General features: G+C 46.3%; 1 protein-coding gene across 1 annotated transcript; it reads left to right on the top strand.

Moving 5' to 3' along the window:
• The first annotated feature begins 1,252 nt into the window (after nucleotides 1-1,252).
• Nucleotides 1,253-27,465, top strand: SDC1 (syndecan 1). Its single transcript, XM_065681699.1, has 5 exons — nucleotides 1,253-1,531; nucleotides 22,686-22,767; nucleotides 23,819-24,309; nucleotides 24,530-24,659; nucleotides 25,194-27,465. The coding sequence occupies exons 1-5, from the start codon at nucleotides 1,475-1,477 to the stop codon at nucleotides 25,358-25,360; spliced, it is 927 nt and encodes a 308-aa protein (XP_065537771.1). The 5' UTR covers nucleotides 1,253-1,474; the 3' UTR covers nucleotides 25,361-27,465.
• The last annotated feature ends 285 nt before the right edge of the window (nucleotides 27,466-27,750 follow it).

The raw sequence follows: 27,750 nt of genomic DNA, 5'->3' as shown, positions 1-27,750 counted from the left end.
TAAAATCACAGCAGTTTTAGCCACACTGAGTATCCAATTAGGCCCATTAAGCCTTTGGGCCACAGCTGTGGGAAAGGATCCTGGCGCTGGCAGAGATGGGCTAGCACTGGCTGCAGCTCTTCTTTGGGCAACCCCTGCCCAGAGCAGCCCCGGGGCAGCACAGCCCCGTGCCGGTAGACTTGTCCACACTGCTCACCCGCACGGCTGCTCTGCGGCCATGCGGTGCCCGTCAGCCGTGCAGCAGCGTGCTCTCCTGCAGCTCCCAGAGGCAGCGCTAATGTTTAAAAATGGCCTTTTTTTCTTTTTTTTTTTAAACTACTTTTGTGCACGCATTCAGTTGCATTGTTTGTAGCAAGCGCTTCAACATACACTGACACATACACGTGAGAGGAAGAAAACAAAACAAAGGCGACTGAATTGACTGGAAGTGAGCAGGAACTCCAGCCCTGGCCCTGTGAGCACGGTAATAAAATTCAGCCCATGGTGTGGGGTTTTTTTTGCCTGCCTCGGTTTTAATGTTTACAGTGCGATGTGCAAAGACCCGCCCGCCAACAAGGGCGATCTGCGGCAGGGCGCTTCTTTTCAAACCTTTAAAACCTGTTGCAAACCGCGCGCAGGCTTTCTCGGTGCCACAAAACCTGGTCCGGGCAGCAGAAAATCGGACGCAACGAAGGCTGCGGAACAGCGTGCGGAGCCGGCCCGGGGGTCTTCGGGCAGGGGGAAGGACTGCCTTCCCCAAACCCCTCATTTTATCGGGGAGATTCCCCCGCCGGACAGGAGCGGGATGTCCCTGGAGCGAGGCCGGCCCGGCGGAGCCCCTCTGCCCCGGATCGCCAAGGGGGGAAGGGGGAAAGGCAGCGCATCCCCGTGATTGTCCCACAATAGAAAGGGAAGATCGGGCTTTTAGCATTACTAGTTATTAATAGTTATTATTTTTAGCGCTAAGGAAAGAAACTCGGAGGGAGCAGCGCCGCTGCCGCAGAGGAAATCTGGGACTCCAATGGGAGGGAAGCGCCGGCAGCCGCCGACGGAGGAACCCGGCCCCAGCAGCCCGGCGGCGCAGGTAGCGCTGCGGCAGGAAGGGAGGGAGGGCGGGCGGGCGGCCAGCGCGGGCCGGGCCGGGCCGGGCTGGGCTGGGCTGGGGCCGGGGAGCGAAGCGAGGGGAGGGGAACGGAGGCGGAGCCGGTCGGGGGGTGGCCGTAAGGTGAAGGTTGTTGCAGTGGGTTCATTAAAAGACAGAGTTCAACGCCTTTCCGTCGCAGAGTGCTGTTGGGAGGCTGGCTGGGCGGGTTGGGAAGGGGGACAAGAAAAGGAAAACGAAGAGAGAAAAAAAAGAAAGTTGAAAAGAAACTAGAAGAGGAAGAAAACTCGTATCTACTTAAAAGAATACCGAGAGGAGCGAGCCGAGAGCGGCGGCGAAGATCGCGGGAAGAAGGGGCAGGCTGTGCGCTCCTGGGCCCGCTGAGGAGGAAGGATGATGAGCGTGGTGGCCGTGTGGCTGGTGGCCCTTTGCTTCCAGGCTGCTGTCCCGGTGAGCGAGCGGCGGAGGGGGAAGGCTGGCGCACGTGGGGAGTGGGGGGGAGGAACCGGGTGGCCGCACCGGAGCCGGGCTGGGCTGGGCTGGGCTGGCGGAGCTGGCGCGCTTCGTGATCCGCTCGGGTCCCCGCAGGCTGCAGCTGGGGAGCGGCTCCCTGCCATGCAGTGCAGTGCCGACGGGGCTCGGTAGCCTTTTGTGATGGGCTGGAGCCGGGGCTGCCCCGGCAGCCTTAATTCAAACCAGACCCGCTGCGGCTGCTCCCGACCTGCTGGCGGCTCCGATCCAGGGCAGTGCGGGCTGGCGGTGCTGCCCAGTAACCCCTGCTGAGGAGCGGGAGACCCTCGGTGCGCACGGGGGGGAGTGTATTGAGGGGTTCGGGGAATGCCTGTGTCGTGCCTCCGGCATAGTGCGCCCCGGAGGTGATGAGCGGTAAATTCGGGCGAGCGCTCGCATGTGGCCCTTTGTGGTGCCGGTGTGGCCGGGGAGCCCTCCCCCGCAGACACGGGTGACCTGGAACGGGGGTGCTTCTGCTCCCCGTCCGCTTTTGTACCTGGAGAGCCTGCGGAGTGCTCGTCGCGATATATTTGAGCAAACGGCCCTGTGGTGGACCCGGCGCACGAACCCTCCGGCCGCACGGGGAATCCAGCCCCACCTCCCCTCCCGGGCCGCCGTCCCGGTGCCCCGCCGCTGCCTCCCTCTGGCCGCCTGCGTCCGGCTTCGGGGCCGTGTGGCAGCTCCGCAGTCGCCGGTTCGGTGCGCGGCCCCTGAGCGCAGCCGTCCCGCGCTGGCGGGGCTCGTAGTTCCTCCGGACTCCGGTGTTGCGGGAGCAGCTCTCCCGGGAGCGCGGCTCCGCTGGCAGCCTTCCAGCTCCAGAAAGTCGGGCTTCCGCGCAGCAGCAGCCGCCAGATGTCATCCACGAACAGAGGATGGCTCCGCCGTTGGTCCCTGCCCTGCCCGGAAGGGCCTTTCCTCGGAGATCGGGCACCGCAGCCTCGTAAAAGTGCTTCGCTTGGTCTGCTCTGGGGCTTGGGCTCTGTCTGGGGATGGCAAGTGTGGGGTAGGAGGCTTGCGGCCACCTCTCGAGGGGCACAAAGCCCAAGTCGCCATCCCTTTTTCCTCTGTGAGGCAAGGGACGCTCACTTCCCGTGTGTGTGTGCGTGCCAGAGCTGCGTGCACGTTGCTCATGGAGTCTTCCCTTTTGGCTTAGTTAGAAGGAAAAAGTGGAATGTGAGGCTCCATGTGAGCAGGCAGGATCATCAAAGTCAAAACTGGAGTTTTTTTCTTTCTGAAAGGGAATAACTGACTTGAAAGTTGCCTGGAGATAAGCTACAGCAACAGTTGAATGAGGAGTGGCAGAATAAAGTGCACTGCAGGATCTAAGCTGCCCAGTACACCTCCAGTTTCACCGTACCATTCTGTCTTGAACTCTACGCATAGCTCTGGACATGTTCCGTTCTAGTCCATATGGTAGTGAGTAGCTATGAGATGGCTAAAAATGACAAGCATGTGACTGTTATCCACCCTGTTTTGTGTGGACAGGGCCCTGCTCACAGCTTATGAATAAACTTTCTTATTCATTTTTCTACTGAATAAGATGGAAAACCTGCAGTTAATTTGCAGCCTCTGTTGTGCATTTGGATAAAATTCCTCTATGATAAGTATTCCTTACTAGACATGATAAGGGCATGAAATAAATGCTTGTCGGGAGTTTTCCTGTGCATAAGAGACACGCAGGGCTGGGTAACACCAGGCTGATGGGTTTCCTGGGTGAGCATGTGGAGGAGCAGAAGTTTTTGGGGCTCTCTGTGGTGGCTTGGCACTGAAGCTGTTCCCCTTCTGGTGATTTATGCAGCCTTTTTCCTATGTTGTGTCATGGGAAATGACATGTCAGTGTCCCCCACTAAGCTGCCTTTCACACCCATCTGGAATCATGATGCTTTTGCATCAGGTGGCGGAAAGACTCTTGTGCTAGGCACAGAAATCGTAAGGGCCTTAAGCAGCCCTTTGCATGGGCCAAGTCATGGTGCTGTGAGCATGAGAGTGTCAGTGTTGGGTTCTTGGTGGTCTGATCATTGCAAATTGTGCCACTGCTGCTGGTGCATCACTTGAACCTTGACTATTGCTGCATGACTTGACTTGGCCATGCATATTGTCATGGAAGTAATAAGCAGGAACAAAGAAGTGGCCAAATGAGAGCTGTTTCATTTTCTTTCTGAGTACTGGTGCCTCCCTGGAATGATTGGGGAAGTGCCTATTCTTATTCAGAATGACACTTTATTGTTCAAAACATCTCGTATGATGTTTCTATGGTGGGGGCATTGATTTTATTGAAATAAGAAGGCTGCTGCATCTTAATCCATTTACCGAGTTATTCAGGGAGACCTTAGGGTAGCCTTCCAGTACCTAAAGGGGTCTACAAGAAAGCTTGAGAGGGACATTTTATAAGAGCAAGTACTGATAGGATGGGGAGTGTTTGTGTGTGTGTGGCTTTAAACTGAAAGAGGGTACCTTTAGATTAGATACTAGGAAGAAATTCTTCACTATGAGGGTGGTGAGGCACTGGCACAGGTTGCCCAGAGAAGCTGTGGTTGCCCCATCCCTGGCAATTCTTAAGGCCAGGTTGGACAGGTCTTGGAGCAACCTGGCCTAGTGGAAGGTGTCCCTGCCTGTGGCAGTGGGGTTGGAACTGAATGAGCTTTCAAGTCAGTTCCAACCCAAACCATTCTATGATTCTCTCAAATGGAAACTTTTACATGGTGTAACCCTGCCGTGAAGCCAACCAAGCCAAGGCCCATGGCTTGCTGCAGGAGGGCAGTGGGCAATCCTACCTGTCTCATGAGGGAAAATGAGGGTTTGATTGTTTCATCTGGTGTAGGTGCATGCTGGTGGTTAACACAAGCTTAGCAGAGCAGGCAGAACCTTTTTCCAAGGGTGATGTTATTCCTATCTGAATGTAAACTAATTAGAAGAAATTAGGTAGTCCAGCTTGCTTATTAAACATGTAGGCAGTGGGTAAGGAGGAAACACTTTCTTCTATAGTACATGCAGAGCAGCATCATGTTGTTTATCAAGCTCTATAAAGTCATGTTGTTTATTAAGCTCTATAAACAGTGCTTCTCCATCTGAACCCTCACTTGCTGGTGGCTACCTCGCCGTCAAATGGTGACTGTTGTATCTGGTCAGTTGCAATTACAGCAGAGACAAGCTGTGGTTCGTATCGTGTATGGGGGCTCCTGGTGCAAGTTGCTAGCTTTTGTTCCAGGTTTCTCTTGGTTTCAAGTGGCTCGAAGAGCTAACAGTTTTAATGGCAGCACTCTGAAACTGAACAATCCTCTCCAACAACCCCAAGACAAGTTGCAGCAAGTGCAAGAAACCTGTAAGCCTTCTAAAATTAAGCTAGTGCACTAACCTGAAATGTAGGCTGCTGTTTTAGCAGCAAAATTGGTCCGTTTTAAGTATGTGCTTTGCATTGCTACTGCTTAGATGTCTCCAGGTGGCCTATATAGTAGCGCTTTGTCCTAACCTTGTTGGAAGTGGCTCCTGTGTCCAGGAACCACACTACTGGCTCTGAGTGGGACATCCCACACTTCTTGTCTCATCTGGCATCTAGAGAGCTGAGATTTTAGTAGGGTCTGCTGCAGGGAGGGGGAAGCTTCTTGGGAGAGAAAAGATAGGACCCCTTTCCTGAGGAGGTTTTGTCGGGGATAAAATTGCACTGCTTCAGCATTGCAGCATTGGTATTTTTGTCTTGGATGTCTTTTACTCTATTAACTCAAAGGTATTAATACAGTACGCCAGGACAGCTGGAAATAGGTGCATGCACTGAGACATACGGTACTTCAAATGGCACTAGTCCCTCAGGACAATGTTCAGTTGATGTTAAGGCACCTAAATATATGTGTCTGTGTGTGCTGAGTGCCTAAGCTCTCATTACAGTCATGGCGATGTAATCAGTGCAGCCAAAGAGAGTGATTATCTGACCAGCCCCTGCACGTCTCCTTCAAGGTGAGTTGCTTTGTCAGGGCTTTGTTGACGGGATCTCATTTTGTTTACAAGGGGAGCACAGACACCTTTACTTCAGCGTCTTTATCTGAGAGCGATTTAGCTGGAAGTGCCAGTCTTTTTATTTGTGAAACTTTCATGGTAACTCTCTCCATAAACAAACAGATCGGACAGGTGCTGTCTGTGTTCCAAGAGAACCAGCAAAGCAGTGGGAAACATCAGCTTTCAGCTACAACAACAGCGCGCTCCTGTTCTAGTGCAGCTGGATAGCTGCCTGCAGACAATACTGTAGCCTTGCTCTGCTAAAGGCTGTGGAAGAAATTAGGGAGTTTAGATGGGTTCTCTGTCACCGTGGTAAAGTGAGTGAGCGGAAAAATAAGTGGAAGTATTTTGAGATGGGGGGAATGTGAGCATCAGAATATTGTAGTATTTAAAGGCACTGTTTATTTACAGATTAGAAGTGAGAAATCTTTGTTACTTCCTAGACTTCGATACATGCAGTGAACTTGCAAAGGGGAAGTTGTTTTGGCCAGCAGCACAAGGACTTCTGTTTCTTAAAAGTTCACTTCTCTTATGAGCTGAGAAGATACTCTAAAATGCAGAGAGTATGTAGTGTCTCCTTAAGAGTACCAAGAGTCAGGTTTGTTAACAGGTCTCTAAGAGTTGACTGGCATGCTTCATTTGAACCACTGCTCTGCAAGGCTGCTGGTGTACCACAGAAATGAGCTTTATCTAGCCTGGCTAGAAACCTTGGGATAGCGCACTTTCTACTGTGGAGATGCTAGTGGAAAAGTTCCTGCACTGTGAAGCCTTACCTCAAGGTGAGATAACATTTGGACCTCCTACAAGCAACTCTTGTGGAGCAACATCTGCTAATGTGGTGGTTTCCCAACCTCTCAGTTTCTCAAGCAGTGCTTGGCTGCAGTCATCGTTTTGGGTCTTGTGGAACCGGCATGGGTCCAGCAGAGTCTGTTAGCTTGGGCTCCTCGCCATGCTTTACTGTAATGTTTGTATCTCACTGCTGAGACCAGTCTCACCAGTGAGGCTTGCTTTGCTGGATGGGAACCAGTGTGTTAGTGGGATTTGGATGGAGTTGTTAATACAACTTCCCGTTGAGTCACTGGAGTTGCAGTTACAACTGAGTCATGGAGGTGGTGTAAGTCATGGCTTTCCCTGCTAGGCTTCTAGTTTGAAGCTTCTTCAGTATTGATCAGATGAAGAGCTCTTGCTGCTTCACTTCTGCTGCTGTGCTCTCTGGCAGAATTATCATCTCTGTAGCCCTTGTTTTTGCAATATATCCACTCATTTTGCCTCTTGGTGTTCATGGCTTTTCTAGTAACTGAAAAGTCTTCAGGACTGCTCTTGCAGAATGACTCCTGAATAAATCAAAGGCACTGATAAAAGATACGGAACTGCCTGCCAACTAGCTTAAAATACTCATGGGTATCTTGCCTTTCTTTGGAGGCTTTGTGCTCTTGTCATGCTCTGCCCTGTAACTTTCCTGCACTGCCTGTGTAGTAATGGCAATGTCTCGTATGCCAGTCATGGAAACAAAGGTGGACAGTCTTGGCTTTTCGGCTGTAGGCAGTTGAAGGTGCACACTCCTGTTAACCAGTCTTCTGCAAAGTACACCCAGTTCATGCAGCAGCTTCTCTGAGTGCCCTGGCTCTGTCACCTGAGCGTGCACAATCCATAGCTAGGGAATAGGGGTTGCTCTTTGTCTGCCTGTGTCACGTGATGAGGAGCTTACTGCCTCTTCAATGGAAGGAAACTTGAACTCTATTCCAGTTGTAAGGGGAACGTACCGAATGCTTTCTGGGCAGCACTGCAGACCGTGACTGTCCTGGCTGTACGCAGGAAAGCTCTTTAATTAGTTTCTAATGCTGGTGGCAGTATGCATCCTGGTCAGCCAGTAAGCAGCTCCAGTCCAGCCTCTTGCATCTAGGGGTTACTAGATGAGCAGACTATAGACTGAAGCCAGAGATGGGCAGAGGAGAGTGGAGCCAGTCTGCCATCTGGAGAGCAAGCAGTGATTAATGTAATGATTTCCAGATGAGAGCTCTTGTGAAGCTCCATGTTGTAGCAGCAGTACTGCTGTGGCTGTGTAGTGAGCCTTTGTATGTTCCCTGGGGATCAGAGCTGGCAGATACAGTGCTGTAGAAGAGACTACCTGGCTCTTTCCTGTCCTAAAACAAGACCCTATTGTTGCTTTATTTTATGCTTTGAGACCAGTAGAGTGGAGAAATATAAATGTAGGTGTGTGTATATATTTACATGTAGGGGTATCTATCCCTGTCCTGTGCTGTTTGTTGACCAGCTCACAGCAGGATTGGAGGCAGTATGCCCTGACCCCAGGGTGGTGATCTGGGATACATGATGCCTGTGTTCTGGGCAGCTACAGGACCTCGGAGCAGCCTGTTTATCTGCCAAAACACCAGTCTGTGTTTAGAGCATCTCTGCAGAAGGGAGAACCTGTTACCCATTGACCAGCTAGTAAGTGTCTTCTTTATGAGCAGAGCACAGGCTTTCTTGATCAAGAAGTTGAGGTGTAAGAGGAACAAAATCCCAAACAAGAGGAACTGGGAAGCCTGCTTGAATTCATACCTAATGCAAACACTCCCCTGCTGTGCTCTGCACTTAATGAAACTGTAATAAGAGACTCCTGCAAACCTACAGGTTTGCTGGCTTGCTGGCTCTGACAGGGTGTAAGTGGCACCTACGTGCAGTGGAAAAGGGGTAGTGAGGCTTGCATCGAAACTTGCCTAACAGCCTGCAGCTAGACAGCTTTGACTTCTAAATCTCTTTCTGTCCTAACGGAGGAATCATCTAGATTGTGACTACTTTCCCATCAGTGAACAAAGCACCTAACAAAAGAAATGACTCTGGCATGTCTGGGCAGTGGCAAAGGAGTGCTGTGCTATCATGCACTTACATCAACTGACTCATGGCCTCCAAGAGGAAAGTTGCTAGCTTAATCCTCCAGCAGCATCGCCTCTGCTCTCCAGCATGTGTAACTTGCAGAAATTCCTCAGCCTGCATCTATGGTTATGCTGAGATGTGAAAAGGTGGTAAGCTGCTTGCTATGGAAACTGGAAGATACGATTGTGAATAATTAGAGTTATTACTGTAATGGCTGGAAAGCTCTAAATACTCAGTATGCTCCCAGCATGCAGCCAAAAGGGGTTAAAAAGCTCTAGCAAACCTCCTTAAACTGATTCTATTAAGTATAACATGCTAGACGCTAGTTATCCCATGGCCAATTTAAATGCTGGATTTTCAACTGTATAGCAAATCTTACTTTTCTGATCTATTCTTTAGCACTGCCCCCCACCAGTTTGCCTGCTGGGAAACCTTCCTGTGCATTATCTGGGGCATGCAAGTTGGCAAGGCTCAGAACTGTGCCAGAGATCATTCTAATAAATGGGTGGTTTAGCTTGTGTTCCAGTGCCTGGGGATGTTCCCTGATGTTGTTTAATTTACTAGCATGGATGTAGCCAGTGGGTCTCTGGCAGCAGGCCCAGAATGTTATGAAATTGTGAAAACTGCGGTATCCAGTAAAAGAAAGTGAAAGTTCATCACAGGAGATCACAACTTTCTCATTGAAAACTGAACCTTTTGGGATGCTTCAGAACGATGAGTTGCATGAGAACTCCTGTGTAATCAGTCAGCTGAGGTTTGTGAGGTGAACACTGCAAACCTGGAACAGCAAAGCATTCAGTGTAGTAGTGATGGTGCTGGTATGTGCCACTGATTCAACCTGTGCTTTTAGAATTGGCCCTTAAGGTGGTCCTCCAGCATTTTATGATATACTTTCTTTAGAGGTAGGTTATGCTGACTAGAGCTGGTAGGCAGTGAGTAGACCCAGAAGTTTATTTGTACACGAAATACCTGTTTGAGCAGTGTCTTACAAGTCTGATCTCTTGCTATGTGCATCTGCCTCTCCTGATGGTACTCCTTGCCAGAAACTTGTCTGAACTAAGGGACATGCTGTTCTGGGAGTAACTTGGTACTAAAGCACTTCACCTTGCCTTGCAGTTTAGTACTGTTGTATTGACTTGTCTTAATACCTAACAGTCCATCAGGGGTGGCACTGATGATGTCTCTTTTCTCTTCACAGCATAGATGTGTAAAACACAGGGATGTCCAAATAACAACTGAAGCCTTAGAGTTGCCCATGTGAGGCAGGAGAGCATCTAGACCTCACAAATGTGATAGCCTCTCCCCTGAGCTCTAACCTTCTCAATTGATTTGGTGACTGCTCTGAAACAAGGCCACGGGAAGACAGATGAACAAGCTGTATACCCAAAAATGAAGGCATGAGGTAGCTGAGTAGCTGTTACAGTGGGACTTGCATAAGAACATGGATCAAAGGGAAGCTCTCTGATGTATCTTGCTGTTGTAACAGTCTTGTGTTCATGGTTCCACTGCACAGATGTGGTACAAACGGTGTAACTGAGTGACTCTGGGTCAAAATCAATTAGTTTAATCTACCAGGTGTTTGGTCAATAAATGCCTAATGTTCACTGATGAGTAGAATGATAGGTGACTTGAGTGCAATTGCAGCAGCAGGGTTTTAAGACTGTTTCTGATGGGAGGATTTAATTTGATGTGTCAGCTTTGAAATGATGCTCCAACACCCTCATGACTCAGCTGGGAAGTATACCAGCCAGCTTCCATAACCTCACTGAGGTGTTGCATAACTTCACTGTAAGCAACTGCTGTCAGGACTCTTTCTTACATGCAGGATTACTGATGCTTTTGTAAGCCTGAATCATTAGTGTTCTAGAGATCATTAATGTCCTAGGGAGAGGCGCTGCAAGCTTCATCTCTGCACCACTTTTGGGATGAGTAGATCATTTGCTGTGTGCTTCAATTGTTGTGAACATGCATATTTCTCAAAGGAATTTCATGCAGGCTGAACGGTGTTCTATGTTAGAGTAGTGCAGTGAAATGTGGCCCAGCCTGTGCCTGAATACCATCTGGCCTACTGCTGTTTATGCCAAGGAGACTAGTAGTACCCAAAACACATGCTGCTTTTCTTCAGTGCCTGCACTCCAGAGCTGCTAAAACTGTGGAAGGAAGGGCTGATGCTCAAAGTGCCTCTAGTGAGAAGACCCTTAAGATGGGAGAACACGGTATTCCTGATCTGAGATGTGGCTCCTGCATCTGGTGGAGATGTTTCAGCCTTTCTGTGCATGGCTTAGTCATGCTGGTGTAACTGCATCTGTTTGGCAGGGATGACTTACGCCTTATAAACAATCTAGGCTTAGTCAACACTGTAAGATCTTGTGGATAAACCAGACCTGATAGCATGCCTCATAATGTAGGGAGAGACTTGATTTCTTCACATCCCTGGTGGTTTTCTTGGAGTTGGAGATGGTGAAGCATAGAAGCAATTGTAAGAAGTACCCTTAACCATGTGTGTTAGTGTGAGACCTGCCAAGGTGCAGGAACTGCCCTGCATTGGATCAAACCCAAAATCTAAAGCTGATTACATGATCTGCGTGAGTCCAGCATCTGGCTGCTGCTGGAGACTCAAGTTCCTTCTTAACAGCCTGGTGGCTGACTGGTGTGAGTCCTGTTGAGGAAGGACTTAGAACTGGTTACAGCTCAGCTATGGAACATGACCAAATCAGAAGGGAGCTGCTGAATGCCAGCATTTGGCTCATTTTCCTGCCCAAGTCTAACTCGCTTCTGCAGCTCCCTTGCAAAGAGCCAGTGTCTTCTGTAGCAGACTGACAAATAACAGCAGCAAGGGATCAGGCTGTGGGTGAGAGTGGTCCTGCAATCTGGTGTGCACATGTGGGACCGTGTCTGTTCAGTCCAGGCAGCTCTTTCTGGATGTTTCCAGTCCCCTGATCAGTCAGCCCTTCAAAGGGTGGAGTGCCTTACAGGGGTTGTTGGTAGTGCTGTGACTAAGAAGCTGGTTATGAGATTTAAAATGAAATAGAGCATTCAAAGGTAACAGATGTCTGGGATGTGTGTATGGAAAATACAGTTTGTTAGCAAAATAAAGCAAATGCTTCACAAGCACTGGAGGCTGCATTGTGACTCCTTCTGGAGAACAAGTTTACAAAAGCAATCAAGAAGGCCTTGTCTTGGATTGTTGAGTCTCAGGCTGGCTGTCATGCTATGAAAGACTTGATGTATGTCATATAGGGTAAACGACAAGCAGATCAGCTGGGAAGCTAAAGCAGAGTTTGACGGCAGCAGGCCTGACATCTGCCACTGAAGTGTCAGCAAATAAAAAGTAATTTTTGTTGTTTTGTGCATAGACAGTTGCTACAGAATATATCCAGTTGCTATAGGATAGATCCTCCTATAAAATCTTACATCTGGGTGGTTCCACAGTCACTTTACAGTACTAACCAAAATGTCTTGTCAACTTTTTCTGTTGTTGTAAGGCTAACTATCTGTAGGTTTAAGTAGTATCAGTAAGTTTGCCAACTAACCTGTTTAAGCTGAGACGTTTAGTACTTCAGGGTTGTGAGTTCATCCTGTTGAGGTTTCCTAGCTGCTAGGAATCAGAAGTACTGCTAGTAAACCCTTAGTTTGGTGATACACTTGGGATTTGTATCTGAAACAGGATTTCACTAACCTGGCATAGCACTGCAAGCAGGTTGTTCAAATCAGAAACAAGTATGTTTCACTAATAGAGAGAAAATGCTTCTGTGATCCTTCAAGAAGATCTGCAGTGTTGTCTCCTGGCTCCTTGGCGTATCTCACACTAGAAATTGCTAGAGTTTAAGGAGGAAAAAAGGGAAATTCCTAGGATTAAGGTAAGAACCTGGGTCTCTTCCTAGCCATGTGCCTAGATACTGAAGGCTGTTGCACTGACTCTTGCCTGATAATGATTTCTGGAGGCTGGAAGTATTCCTGGCTGCATGTTGGCTTCCCTTTCTGGTGAAGCAGATAGCTTCTTCCTCCCCCAGAATACTGTATAGCATGGTGGTGAGGTTGCTTCTGACTTCTGGGAACGCATCTGCTCAGGTCAGAGCACTTGTGCAGCTGGAGTGTTGCTTGTGGTAGTTTGTCAAACACATAAAAGCTGGCATGGAGCTCATTTGAAATGGTAATCGTTCCACCAGCCAAGTTCTATGGCATTTGTCTCCAGGATAACAGGCTTCCATATGACCAGAGGCACACACGTGTTTTCCTGGTACTGCTGGGAGGCATCAGTGATTCATAATGTGCCACCAGCCTAATTTGAAGATCTGAGATGCCACAGACCATTTCATACTTTCTTATAGACACATCTCTGATTTTTGAACTGGGACTCCTTTAGCTGAGTGGCTGAAGATGGAAGGAGCAAGTTGTGCTCCTGTGGGAGCAAAGTCCTCGATCTGCCTCTCCTGTGTCCTGGTATTGGTGTGTTGCAGGCTTGTGATGGCCTCTGCAGGAGGCTGAGCCTCTTGGCATCTAGCACATGGCCTGCAGCTGCACAGTGACTATTTTGAGCTAACAGGTCTGCTGGAAGAGCATAGGCTCAACTGGGACCAATGGAGACATGAGCTACTTTGCAGCTCTTCCCACAAATCAGTCTTCGACTGCATTCCTCAGTCTGAGGGCTGTAATGCTAACTGGTCTGCTTTCCTGGGAGCCGGCTTGTCTCTTAGCTTTATGTGGAGAGGAAACTGGCTTCTTCAGCCCATGCATGCTGCCAAGGAGCAAGTCGGGTGGTCTGAAGCCCACTATTGCACTTGCCAGGAGGTCTCTGGTTCTGTAATGAGTTTTGCTCCAGTGACAGTCCTCAATGCTGATCCCGTAAGACAGGGTGAGTGGGTGGCGAGAGGTGGGACAAAGGCAGGAATTTCCACACAGACCCAAGCAAGACTGTTCATGGCAACAGGGGTTAGTGCATGGATGGCAGTAATTGGCTGAGGATTAGAGACTGGTTTTGCTGGGATTGCTGTTGAAGACATAGAGTCAATGTGTTTGTATGTGTTGGAGGGCAACACTGCAAAGTCCAGTCTCCATTGAAGTGTCTATAACTGCTGATGACTTGTCTGAGGTGGGTTGCTCAACCTCACCTACCTGAACTCCACAGCAGGGGCCACATGTATGTGGGAGGAAAAGGCAGCAGGGACCTTAGATCCTGTCGCTTTCGATTTCTTTTTCCACCAAAAGGGTCATGTTTACCTGTGTTGCAGTTACTAACATACACGGATAGTGGGTTTTGAGCTACTGTAGTTCTTTCCTGGATGGGTTTCCATTTCATGAAGATCTGACCTGCAGCATCCTTTTTCAACCTTACTCTGTCAGGGTTTCTGTTTTGGGCAGCCCACCACTGGCTTTGGCTGAAATTAAGCAGTTCTTGATCTGTACTTCTCTAAACTGAACTGGCTGTTGCTGTACACCTGAATCTACTATGCTGTTGTTGCTACACTAGGAAGTTAAAAGTGCTGTTGACTTCAAGTCAGAGGGGTTTAAGACAAGTTAGGTTTGTCTGGTCTCACCTTACACCACTTACTGCTCATCTCTTAAGCCAGCTGAAATAGATTGAAATTAATTTCCCAGGATGAGCTGGAGCTGTTAGCTGTATGGCCTCACTGAGCTGCACCTACTTTGCACAGCTCTTTGAGGTTATACATTCACTGTGGCTTTCTTGTGCTATCTGAAGAAATAAATGCCGGAACTATCAAGTATGTTAAAGAGCTGCAGGGAAGGCTCTTTAAAGAAAAGCAGTTATAGCATGAAACTTGTCTGCTGTTTGTGAGATTAGCTGCAGGGAAAAGAGCTTTCTCATTAGGCTGCATCTTCAAAGCACAGGCTGCCCTGAGCGTGGGAGACAAAAGGTACCCCACTTCTGGCCATACTGTGGCAGCCTGTATCTGCCAGTGATACAGAGCTGAGTACTTGTGTGCTGTGTCTGTGGATGCTGATCTGTCGGTGAGATTCAGTCCTTGGCCTAGGCTGTATTTCTTTGCTGGAAGGATAGTTTTGTACGAGTGAAAGCGATGTATAATGACTTCCTTGTTTGGCACATCCTCGAGGTGAAAAAGCAGGAGCAAAGACAACTCACTTCTCTGTTGTTGAAGGACTGACCAGACTTCTAGTGGAGCCACATGAGAGAGAACTATGAGGCAGCTCAGCTCTCCTGTATCAGAACTGACATGGTGCTCTGTACAGTGCTAGCAGTGCACACAAGTGATGGGTTGTCACTGTTGTGTGTGTTGCATGCCCACAAGCTTCCCTGGCTGTGGAGTCCATAGCCCTGCTGGATTCCAGCTACCCTGGCTTTGCTCAGCCTTCTCTGCTGAAGGACATGCAATACGCTCCTTGTCCAGTACTCAACAGCAATTGCACTGGGCTTTCTATAAAGTTCACATGGCCCAAACCAAAAGTAGAGCTACTAGCTTTCTGAATAAAACATCTATGTAGCCTTTTCTACTGTGGTTAGGAGGTCAGGGTGGACTTAAAAGCACTGTTGTGCTGTCTGGAAGAAACCTTATCCCTTGTGAACAAGCACTGCAGAAGAGAACTCTCCGTACAACCCTTCTCCTTGCTCCTTTTTCTAAAATCCTGCAGCCCTTTGAGGCAGCTCTGAGCTGCGTGTTGCCTGCAGCCTGAGGGTGGTGATGTGTGTTTCCATAATGCATGGCAGTGGCAGCATATTTCACTGCCCCTCTGCTGCAGGGGAGCTGAATGTGTGTCAGCATCCCAGGAACCAGGCTGTAATTCTGTGTGAGTTGCTTAAGCAATCCTGGCTGCCACGCTCTGCCCTATGCCAATACAAACACCTGTGCATTCATGCATTGAGCAGGATTGGGAAACTGGTCCTGCTGGAAAATTCTCTGCATTATGTTCTCTCCCTTTCCTATTTAAATTATTATTATTGTTTTTAAACCCGACCAGTTCCCTGATCCGGTTCACCATGAGACTGCAGGAGCAGCTATGCAGGGGATGGTCAAGGAAGAATGAAGTGACATGTTCTTGTGGGAGGTGGTTGTCTAAAGGGCCCGACTGCAGAATGTGAAACCCAGCCTGATGGTGACCGGCTGGTTCATTTTTGCTCTTGGCATGTTGATTGCTGTGTTTCAGCCCTACTTAATGAAAAGTTTCCCGGTCACAGTAAGGAGAAAATATAATGCTGATTGGGCAACAGCATGCTACTTACTAGGTGAGCCTCCAGAAGTATTGGGACTGTATCTGCTGTGTGTATGGAGCAGCTGGATGCTCTTCTTCCTTGGCCACTGTGTCTTGTGCAAAGGATCGGGAAATGCTTCTACAGCTTGACAGAAAAGGAGGATCAGAGCCTGGTGGGCAGTGGGCAGAGTTTACAGTCTGTTTTCTTCTGCCCATAGCAGAATAGATCCTAAAAGATCTCATTCTGTTTTGAGTAGGTGTTGGAAGGTGTTTCACTGCCTCAAGAGCTGAGTGCCAAGAGGTAGCTGCTGTGTGGTGATCAGGTAGTTCATGCTTCAAGTGAAAGCAACTGCTGTTGCAGCTAGGACCTCTCCGTCAAAGATAGTTCCTTTCTCAAGTCACCAGCCAAAAATACAAGAGGAGTACATTAAGAACACAATTAACCAAGATTTTCCAGATTTCTTTAGTAATAATGATCTGATGGAAAACCAGGCAAGATTGACTGCCATACTTACCTCTAACCAGCCTTACTCCAATTGGCATACACTGATGAATGGAAGGGTGGGAATACTAAAGCCTATTGGAGTGCAGCAAAAGCTCATTGAAATGACACCATCTGAAACACAGAGGGCAGACAGTTCTAATGCTTTGAAGAGCCTTTCTTGGAACACTAGCCCAGGGATAAAAGTACTGCTTAAGTCTAGGCTATCCAGTCCGCAGCCTGTTTGTGGAACAGTCTGTAGCTGCCTTTCTGCTCTTTGGCCTGTGCTGTTAGTCTGCATCTTCAGCTCTCCTAGGAAGACAATTACTTCATCAGCCTGCAGGGTCACCAAGCAGCACTGGTGCTTATCTTGAGCAGTGGAACAACAGGAGAAAAAACTGGAAGAGCATTTAGCTGAGATGGTGCCACACTGCTATTGATTTCTGGTGTAGCAGACTTGCATGTAAGCTTTACTTCTGACTTGCTATATAAAAGCATCAGTTCTGTTTCAGTGACTCCAGAATTTATGGCTGACTTAAAACTGAAGGTGTGCATGGTCACCTTGATGCTAGCAGTCTGTGTGCCTGCAGAAGGAGGAGGATGGGTGAGGTTGCTGGTCTGCAGACCATGGACATCTGGGATTGGAGTTAATCATGCGTGGGCTGTTAACTGCAGAATATCAAGGTTTAACAAAGATCAAATTTCTTTCAGCAGGTTTTGTTTTCCCGCACACTAATAGCAATATTTTAAGGTTAAAAGCTCCTCATGCTGCTCTGCCTGAGATAGCATTTCTGTTAGTGGGGCTAGCATTGCTCTTCAATATATAAAAAAAATTGAAAGGCAAACCTTTCAGTCAGCGTTTTTTAGAGCTGTTCAAATCCGTGTTAAAGTCTCTCTTAGGTGCTCCAAAGTCGTATTTAGTAGCCAAAAAGAGCAAATGCTTGTTCTTTTATATCTCTGTCAAACAAGAGCAAACCGTAGGTTTTGCATCCTATGAAGTTAGAAGAATCTTGCAGGATGTTACAGAGGTGTTTGAGGTGGGAGAGCTCATTACAGCTCATTCCTTTTCAGCTGAACAAGAAGGATTTATTAGGAGAAACGTGCAAATTTAACAGCATTCAGATAATGGAGGATTTCAAGTGTTTTTGACTGCTGTAGTAGGCTGATTACTAACTAGGATTAGTAGAAGTGGGATACAAATAACCCTTAATCTAGTTTAGGGTTTGTAGCAGATTGTGGCAAAGCCGCTGGTTTTGCTTACCTCAAAGAGCAGTTTGAAAAAAGCTGCTTCATTTTACATATGCCATGGCTCCAAATTAAAGAAATGTGGTTCCCAGCTTGGGCAGGGTGAGATTAACTAATAAATTACAAATCTCCCCATCATCACGAGAGAGTACTTCGTATCCCTCCTGTAGCAGGAGGGAGCTCTTTGTCAGCTGATGGGATAAGACGGATTCATGCTTGGAGACTGTGCCCAAGATGAAGACTGAAGAATAGAAATGATGCTGTTAAACAACAAAACCAAAAACCCAATAAAAAGAAAGTCTGGAGTTTGTAAGACTTCTGGAGCCAATAATCTGTCTAATGAGCTGTGAAAGCCTGGCCCGTTCTTGATTAAACTGAAGATGCCACTAAGCATCTTTCTGGTTGTCCCAGCAGAACTGAATAACTATTGTTCTGCAACAATACAGTGCTCAGCAAGAGAGAGGCTAACAGTCTCCCCAGGGTTTCCCCTAGACAGGCTGCTTTGATACTTGGGGAAGAGGATCTTTCACTGATTAATGGGAACTAGTTAATCCATATAAAAAATGCTGTTAAAATGTTACCCCTAACATGCACCAGAATTCAGTGACACCACATCCAAAGTGCTAGGCAAGTAGTTGTGATCAGTTGTCTGAACTGCTAAGAAAACACCACCCCACCCCCCCCCAAAAAAAATCAAAACCAGTAAAAAAGCAATAGGTAGGTAAGAATTGAAAGCTTTTTTACTAGAATACATGAGAGACCATTGAAGATCCTTCAAAAGATCCACTGCCTGAACTTAAATGTGTATATCCAGCCTTTCTGGCAACAATTACAAAGGGAATGGTCCACAAATAGACTCAGTGGACTGAAAACTAAACTGGATGATGGTGGAACTAATTGTGATGGCGGAAAGCATGTCCGCGTTAGCTGATGATATTGAACAGTCTTGATACCAAAATTTTGAGCTAGAGTAATACAGAGTTGTTGGTAAAGCAAGATTACTTTAACTTGGAATTTATTTTCGGCTCTTCCGTATGACAGCACAGCCTGGAGTGACTCTGTGTTCTGTGCCACTAATCCTGTTGACTAACCAAAACCTTTCTCATTGGTGTAATTCTGCTCCAATAAAAGGTCATGGAAAAGCCTTGACCGTGAGGTGCTGGTTGCCTGAACAACATGGTCCATCTTCCTGATGCAAACCCAAATTAGCTCAGTCCCTTCTGATGCCATTATGAGTCAGTGTTTTATGTTAACCTTGCTGTATCTGAAATCCTTCAGCAGCAGATCATTTTAGAAGCACGACCTTTCTGCAGTACTTGTATTTTGTGGTGCCACAAGGTTGCTGCATGCTTACTTGATGCTGCAGTGTGTGGAGCAAAAAGTGTAGTCTTTATATAACTGCAGTTACATAAATAAGACAAACATTCCTTAATGCTCATGTGTCATGAAACTGGATGATGTCATGAAGTTATGTCACTGCATGGATGTTCTGACTGGTACATATGCAGAATATGATAATGTCCTTTGAGAATTTGGGGCAGAGGAAGTCCCTCTCAGATCCCAGGCCTCAAACTGTCTGGTCAAAGGCAGATGGTGCAACTCCTAGAGGAGCAGCTTGGGACTAGACCCTTTGGGGCGACTAAGTAGAAGGACACATTTAGCGCAAATTCATTATGTTCTCATTTAAAGCTGTGGAAAGCAGACTTTTCTAATCCTGAATTGTGTATTCTGTTACTGCCTTAAAATAAAATAGCCAACCTCAGTGAACAGCAACTGGTCTGAGCCTGCCTTCATATTTGCTAGGTAGCTGCTGAGCAGCTTCTGGGCAACTTTACATTGGAGCAGCATGGGTCTCCACTGGTTTTGACTGGGCCATACTGGACTTTCCTCACCTGAGGAGGACCTAGCTATCCCAGCTAAGACAGAAATGAAACAAGGATTCAAACCAGTATGTGACAAAGACTATGGAGAAGCAGAATATGCAGCAGCATGGGAAGAGGCTAAAACCTCAGGTGTGAAAGGAAATGTAGGGGTAGGGTGGCTGGACACACTGGATAATAAGACAGGAAGCGTGGCATAACTGAGCAAACCTCATTCATTAGCACCACAAGGGGAAGGAGTGCTGGCTCACTAGTCAAGATCAAGAGTTGCTCTTTTCATTTCCTGACAGTCTGATCTTTTCAAGAGTGGTGCTAAGGTCTGCAGACCGTGAGATCTGTCCAGGTGTTCTTGAAAATCCTGTACGAACTACTCTTGAAGACTCAGGTTTGGGGGAAGTTAGTCTTGATCCGAGATACAGGTATTTGATGCCATGTTTTGAACTGGCTTGGCAGTGCCTTTCTCCAGTGAAAAGCTGGAGAGATTGCTTCCAGACTGCTGCAAGGTAGAGCCTTTCCACTGGGAGGAGGATGCACTCCCCTTTTACAATATATTCCCCTTGCACACAAAACCAAACTGAGTGCCAGAACAAAGGATTGTGCTTGCCTAGTGCAAGAAAGGAGGGAGAAAAGTCGCCCCCAGCCCCCCCTGCATTGACCAAAATGGTACAATTTTGGAAGCCTGACTTTTTTGAAAGGCATGTACTCGAAAGGATGGTCAAGGGAGCGGAATTTGGGAGGCCTGGCAGTTCTTTGCTGTATTCTTTATGCACCAACAGTTCGTACTCTTTAATGTTTGAAGTGTAGGGAGATCAGCTTGTGTGGGTCGCTGATCTTTGACATGAGAAGGAAAACGTACAGGAAGTACTTATCTCACCTACTTTCTGTGGATGAGTGCAAAAGCACATTGCAGACAAGCAGGGACAAATCTGAAAATCCAAATTACCCCATGATATGCAGCTAAACTGAAGATTGAAGGGCCATTTCTTCTTAGAAATTACAGTAGAAATATGCTTGCAGAGGCCTGAAGAGAAGTGATTTGATTTGGTGGTTTGTTGGTGGGTTTTTTTTTTTGTTGTTGTGTGTTTGTTTTGGATTTTTTCCAGTAGAGAAGGAAAGTGTTAAACACTTTAATGTCTCTATGAGGGTTTGGTTTTTTGTTGTTTTTTTTTTTTTTTTTTTTTTTTTATTCTTTCTCATTATTTAAAAAAGTAAAATAATGAATTACAATGATCACCAAGAAGAGGCAAGATCTTAGGCCCAATCAGGCTGCTGGCAGCTTGCATACTTGTCTTCAGAGAGGAGGAATCTAATAGGCTAGTAAACTACCTTGGAAACCGGTTGTTCTGTGGAAATACAGGGAATGAACAAAGTATGAAGGACAGAAGAGAAAACTGAATAAACCTGATATCTTAAAAGAGTGAAAAGGAGGTTGGGCCAGTAAATGCATCCCAATGAGAGACAATGAGAGAGCTCAATTGCTTTGTCTGACAGATCATACAAGTTCCTAGGATGAAAATGAGTGTTATATTAATTTTTAAGTGACACTGTTAATGCAGGCTACAGAAATACAGCAGTTGCAAAGCTGGCAAGAATGTATGTTCTTCTTTTTACATAATAAAATAAGATTTCACACTCTCAGTAGAACCATGACCAGTCTGGATGATGCAGTGCAGTATCTCAGGGCAGTGCTGGAAAGGTGTGATAAGGGCATTTTTAGGATGGAATAAAAGTAAAAATTCTGGAAAACAGGGAATGTGGTTGGACAGGAAAAGATTAAATTCAGGAGAAGTGATGTATAGGGCTTTGGTTCAGAATCTGAGAAGGGAGAATGACTGGTTGGATAATGGTAGCCCTGCAGAGATAAACCTGGGGGCTAGTTATGAGTTGAATGTCAAGCATGTGGTACCAATAGCACATACAGCAGAGGCCAACAAGATGCATGAAGTAATCACTCTGCTTTATTTAGTGTTGTTTGTCTTTGGATAGCGTGAACATTTTTGAATGTTGTGTGTTATGACAAACTGGTGCAGTAGAACAGGAGTTCGGCCTCTTGTTTCAGCAGCTGAACTTCTGATCTGATTAGTGTACTCACTGAAGCGTAAATGGAGAAAGCTGAGGGCTGTATTCTCCTACAGGGAAGGCTGGCTGCTATCTCAGGACTTTGAGTGCCCACACTTATAAAAAGGGGATCTCATTCTTCCACTGAGATGCTGTCATTTCAGATATGTGAACGGTCAAAAAAGGCAGAGAAAAAAGTTCAAAAACAGTTAAAAAAGGCAGAGAAGCCAAACTACTTTGTCTCCTTTTCTGTTCCTTAGAAGTAATGCAGTAGCTGGTAGATAGCGAAGACATGACCAGCCAGAGCCTGGAACAGAATGGTTATGTTGTGCAAGGGCAGAGCATTGGCTGCTGCCAGGATATGGGTCTGAACAGATTCACAGAATCACAGAATCACAGAATCACAGAATCACAGAATCCCAAGGGTTGGAAGGGACCTCAAAAGATCATCTAGTCCAACCCCCCTGCAAGAGCAGGGTAACCTACAGTACATCACACAGGAACTTGTCCAGGCGGGCCTTGAATATCTCCAGTGTAGGAGACTCCACAACCCCCCTGGGCAGCCTGTTCCAGTGCTCTGTCACTCTTACAGTAAAGAAGTTCTTCCTGATGTTAACGTGGAACTTCCTATGTTCCAGTTTACACCCATTGCCCCTTGTCCTATCACTGGATATCACTGAAAAAAGCCTAGCTCCATCATCCTGACACCTACCCTTTACATATTTGTAAACATTGATGAGGTCACCCCTCAGTCTCCTCTTCTCCAAGCTAAAGAGACCCAGCTCCCTCAGCCTCTCCTCATAAGGGAGATGTTCCACTCCCTTAATCATCTTTGTGGCTCTGCGCTGGACTCCTTCAAGCAATTCCCTGTCCTTCTTGAACAGAGGGGCCCAGAACTGGACGCAATATTCCAGATGTGGCCTCACCAAGGCTGAGTAGAGGGGGAGGAGAACCTCTCTTGACCTACTAACCACTCCCTTTCTAATGCACCCTAAGATGCCATTTGCCTTCTTGGCCTCAAGAGCACATTGCTGGCTCATGGTCATCCTCCTATCCACCAGGACCCCCAGGTCCCTTTCCCCTTCACTACTTTCCAGCAGGTCAACCCCCAACCTGTACTGGTACATGGGGTTGTTCTTCCCCAGATGCAAGATTCCTTGCTTTCTTCTTTCCAAAAACAAGTGCAGCTTGGAAGCAGCAAGACTGACCCTTCCAACACTGAATAGACTAACCACTAATAGAACTACTCTTTTTAGGGGGGATGGAATGAAGAAAGATTAAGAAAATGCATTCTGAACAAAGAGAGTTTGGGTAACCTTCAGGAGCCCTTAGAGGAGACTATGCAAGCAACATAGTAATTTCATCACTAACACACCTTCTTCCCTTCTCTTTGAAGCAAACTACAAATCTGAACCTTCCTCCTGAAGATCTTGATTCATCTGGTGATGACGATGATGCATTCTCAGGTTCAGGTGCAGGTAAGTTAATAGCACTTGTACTGTTAGTGCTTGAATGTGGCAGCTGAGATCTTGACGAGCATCCACACTAAAAGGGGGAGGAAAGAACCACACACACACACACATGTGCGCCTGCCTGCCCCAGAATATGAGAGCTGGGAACAGAGAAAGGGCCTAATCTATTCATCTTGTATTGTGTCAGACACTAACAATTAGCAGAAAATGAGTTGTAGGAGACTTGAAAGGGAGCGGAAGCAGGTATGCTCCATGTGACTACTAATATGAGAAACTGAGTGAAGAATGTTATGGAACTGAAGTGATTGTTTATTCATGGGGGAGAGAGACTGTAAGAAGGGCCTTTGTGCTCTCATATGAGCTGGTAAGATACCATTTGAGGGTGTGTAAACCCCAAACTGCCAACATACATCAAGTGCAAATTTTATCTGTCATCAGGTGTGCAAGTTCCCATGGGCCATACTTTTTTAAAAGCAGAATAAAGGGGTTTTAGGGTAGGGGAAAAAGTCTATTGGAATGATTACTAAATTGCATGAGAGAGACCTTTGGTGTTCAGTGCTCAAGTTGAGGAGATGCTACTGAGGAATGAGCAAGCTGTTGAAAACTAAACCGTGACATCCTTCTGCTTCCTTCTAGCCACATGCTCATGTTTTAGTTTAAATTCTGCAAGAATAAAACCCTGAAATCGGGTGTGCCAGTGACTAAAGGTGATGAGTATATGAGTACTGCTCTGAAACAAATACTTAAAGGGGAAAGAGTCGGATAATCATCCTGAGCAGCCAGTATGCTGAAATCAGACAGCCCCCTTGTCAACCTGTCTGCAAACAGACTAGCACTTGTGCCTTGTGGAGAAGCAGATGATTAATAAAGTATTGCTGGATAGCACATTGGTCTGTCCCTTCCTTATGCCACTGAAAAGGATTAGGAATTACGAACTGAACTGCTGTTGTTCCAAAAATTGTCTATGCAGGTTCAGCATCCTTGTTAGACCAGCATCCTGGAGATACTATTAACAGGTCTCTAAACTGGCCAAGGATAATACTGTTTTGTTTTGCAGGTCCTGTGGCTGAACAGTCTCACACCTGGAGAATCCCAGGAGAACCAACTAATTCCTCATTACTGGCAACACCGATAGATTTCCATGAACAGACATTTCCCGAGACTGAGAGCCGACCTGAGAAGGAAGTAAAGTCTCCTTCTGCAACTAGTACTGTCATGACAGAGGAGCCAGTAGTAGCTGTGAAGGACACAGTACCCATCCTGAGCTCACCTGATGAGAAACCAACAAATGATGCTGTTACAACAGTGAGAAGCCCCACTACTCACTTTGCTTCAGTGGTTCATGTAACTCCTTCAGAAGCCTCAGGCACAGTCCATAGGCTCGAACCTAAAATCCCCAGCTCTGATGTGCCAGACACTAAAGATGTGCCTGAGCCCCCCTCTACCATTCATCATGAGGGAGACATCGCTGCCACCCCCACAATAGCAGCTCCAAAGGATGTTGTTCCTACACATGAGGAGGTTTCTGAGGACAGCTCTGGAGATCTGGTGAGGATTAATAACTCTGACAGCCTTTCCAGGGGATGGTTTGAATACTGTGTAGTAAGTTGGTTTTGCAGGAAAGGGTGGTAATTTGTCAAAAGTGATGATTGATTTAATAGGTTATATTGGTGGAGGGATTTAGATGAGAAGAAAACCAAGCTGTGGAAAATCTCCAGTAGCAGACATGATGAGAAATGTGATTAACCTGTCTTGTATGTCACAACAGGGAGATTTCATCTTAACTAAAGATGAGGATTTGGTCCCCACCCAGAACTCAGAAGTACTGGCTGACTCTGGGAGGAACGCCAAAGCTGCAGGAGCCTCGGGAATTATGGACAGAAAAGAAGTTCTTGGAGGTACCTGATATTCTGGATTTCTAGTTGGCAAAAGCAGGCTCTTGTAGGAGTCTTCCAGGCAGCAGAAGCTGCAGTTCTGCAAGTACATCTCTGAGCATGAAAGCTAACCCTGTTAGACCTCTAAAATTAGGGTCGTGATTCATGATTCTGTGTTGTCAAAACCCTAACAGGGACAAATACTAGCCTGCTAATAGCAAAGCTGCCACTACCGGTTATCAGTTAACTTGTGTTTAAACCTATTATTTCTCTCAAAAACTGCAGTAAAACTGCTCTAATGCTGCTTTGGTCAAATTACTAGAGCTGAACAAAGTAGCCTAGTGTGCTTTGCAGCACGGCTCAGTGGAAAATGTGTTTCTCTAGGTTTACCTTGTGTAGATGAGCAAGCTCATCTACTAATGGAAGGATGATGATTTGAGCGGGAGCAAAAGGACAAGTTAATTTCTGGAAGTCATGAAATCAGTAAGGAACAGTCTGAAACTTATAGTCACACTAGTGTTATCTGGAGTCTAATTTGTGGTTCTCTCCCCCTTCTAGGTGTTATTGCTGGAGGACTAGTAGGCTTGGTGTTTGCAGTGTTTCTAGTTGCATTTATGCTGTACAGAATGAAGAAAAAAGATGAAGGCAGCTATTCGCTGGATGAGCCAAAGCAGTCTAATGGAGGATACCAAAAACCACACAAACAAGAAGAATTCTATGCATAAACACTGCTTTTCAGGACACTTCTTATTTCATCTTTCTTGGACTCTTCTCTCCCTGCACATGGACCTCCTGGTGTGCTTTGCATTAAACTTAAGCCATATGATCATTGGGTTGTTTGCCCTTATCACTTTGCCATTGGGATTTGATAACTACAAAGTAGATCTGGATTCATTGAACATTCCCTGCTTTCTTGCACAACTTTTTTTATTTTTTTATTTTTTATTATTATTCTTTTAACAGAAGTGGGACTGCAAGTTCCTAAACTCACTTTGGTTTATCTAAAGACGGCTGGGGCAGGCAGTGGGGAGAAGATAAGGGAGCACTGTATGCATAAAACTCTTGATATTTAGGGAAAGGGCTAGCAAGAATTAACAGTTACCAGTGCTCGAATTTTGTATAGCAGGGATCCTCCTATTTAACTCATAGATGTGTTTTTAAGCGTAACAAATGGCTGCACTGGGCAGACATTTGGCACACTGCAATCCTCTAGCTCTTTCTAACTGCCGTATTTGGAGCACTTAATGCCTATGAAACATCAAGCTGAACATGATTCCTAGTGAGAGGAGGTGTTACAAGCAGGGTAAGCAAATGACTGTCATGTGGTTTAGAATAACTTCTGTTTTGGAAGCATTATGCCATACCCAGAACCAGCTCCTAAGAAGTTGGTGCATAACACAAACACAAAACAAACCCCAAAGACCCCCAAATTAAGTGGAGAGTTCATTTTGCCAGCAGTGTTGGACTGTCCCACTACCTTCCTGCTCTTTCTAGGCATAGGTAGGAAATAGATTATTCTAAGCAGTCTCATCTCAGACATTCCCTCTTCTTAGGTGCCAAATAGGCTGGGCTGTCATGCTGCAGATGCTCTTATCCTGCACTATTGTGTAGTCACCAGGTGACTGTGACGTGTTGTAGCACCTGCATTTCTGTGCACTGTTTACAGCGGTTGTCTTGGAACATGGTCTGCCGTCTATGCCACAGAATGCCTTGGTCCACAGGGGTAGAAGGTAGCAGCATATCATGACTTTGCAGTTAAGGAGTAGAGCAGCATAGCATCTGAAACAAGCCTGATGAAGGCTAAGTGTAGATGGCCCTAAATAAACACAACAGTTGATGTGCTTGACTCTCATGACTCCAGAATGGCTCTTCAGTAGCTGTTCCTGCACTTCGGAGAGAAGCAACTCCAGGAATGTTAGAGTAGTAAGGGCAGAAAAACACCTTCTAAGGAAAGTCTGGATGCCTGAAGCTGTTGGTGGTCAGTGTGCTGTCAGATGTGAAGCACTGAGGCCTCACCCGAGGGTCTGGAGTTCTTCACAGTACCTCAAACTGAGTGAGAAGAAAAGTGTGGTGTTCTGCACGAGCCTTACTTCTGCTCTGCCTTTGGTTAGCTTCTTGCAAGTTCAGTTCCTCATCACTTAGATGGTATGGGGTGGGAGAAGGAGTGTTTACAGCTGATGTAAATAGTTGTACTGTTGAGCCAGAGGGAATGATTGGAGACTTGCAACAGCTGGTATAAATGTTGCATGTTGACAGTAAAACTTAAAAACCTGTGTAATTTAAATGAAGTATGAAACACTCCTGAGCTGCTACGCAGCCTAAATTGGTGCCTTCTGAGCAAACCCATGAGAAAAAAATCCAAACACTTCTTGATTCCAAGCTTCTTTATGCACAAGGAAAACTTGTGCCTACGTGTAGCTGGCTGGTTTTAAGTAAAGCTGCAAAGTCCATTATGTCTGTCTTTTTTTTTTTTACTGACCGAATTTTTATAGGTTAATGCAATGACCAGATGGTGTTAATTTCAGCTGTAATTCTTTGCTTTGTATAGGAATGTAGAAACATTGTTTGATAGGTTTATCTATGAAAAGGTGTTCTTGTAAAGCACAGGAAGATAAAGTGGTAAACTTTAGTTGTACCTCACAACCTTGCTAGGGGGAAAGGAAAAAACTGTATATTTTGGTAGTCTAAAGTGACAGTTTGTGAAACAAACATGACATTCTGTGTTATTTAAGTGATACAAATGAAATCGGAGTTCTAACAGAAGATGCAACACTTGGTTATCTGTATGCCATTTAAAGGTATACTGCAATAAATGGCATTTTGGCAAGAATGTGTCTGATCTGTGAACATTGCTCTGTATAATACTTCACGAAGTAGATGCAGTGTTTTAAGACTGTCCAGGTCTTTAAGGAAGTTGGATTCCAAGTATGAAATGTGAGTCTTGGTGCTAAACATCAGGAGGTTCAGCTAAGAATTCGAAGGGTGTGAGTGTGGCATGTTTCCTCTTACCCTGCCCCAGATGTCTGGGTTGTGGTGGGCTGCTATACCCTGAAGCAGTGGAGCAGGGTATGAATGGGCTGTAGTGGAGACTTCAATGAAATCTCTTTTATTAGAG

This window comes from Lathamus discolor, chromosome 5, assembly GCF_037157495.1.
Source record: "Lathamus discolor isolate bLatDis1 chromosome 5, bLatDis1.hap1, whole genome shotgun sequence".
NCBI lineage: Eukaryota > Metazoa > Chordata > Aves > Psittaciformes > Psittacidae > Lathamus > Lathamus discolor.
This window is presented reverse-complemented; position numbering and strand designations above follow the sequence as displayed.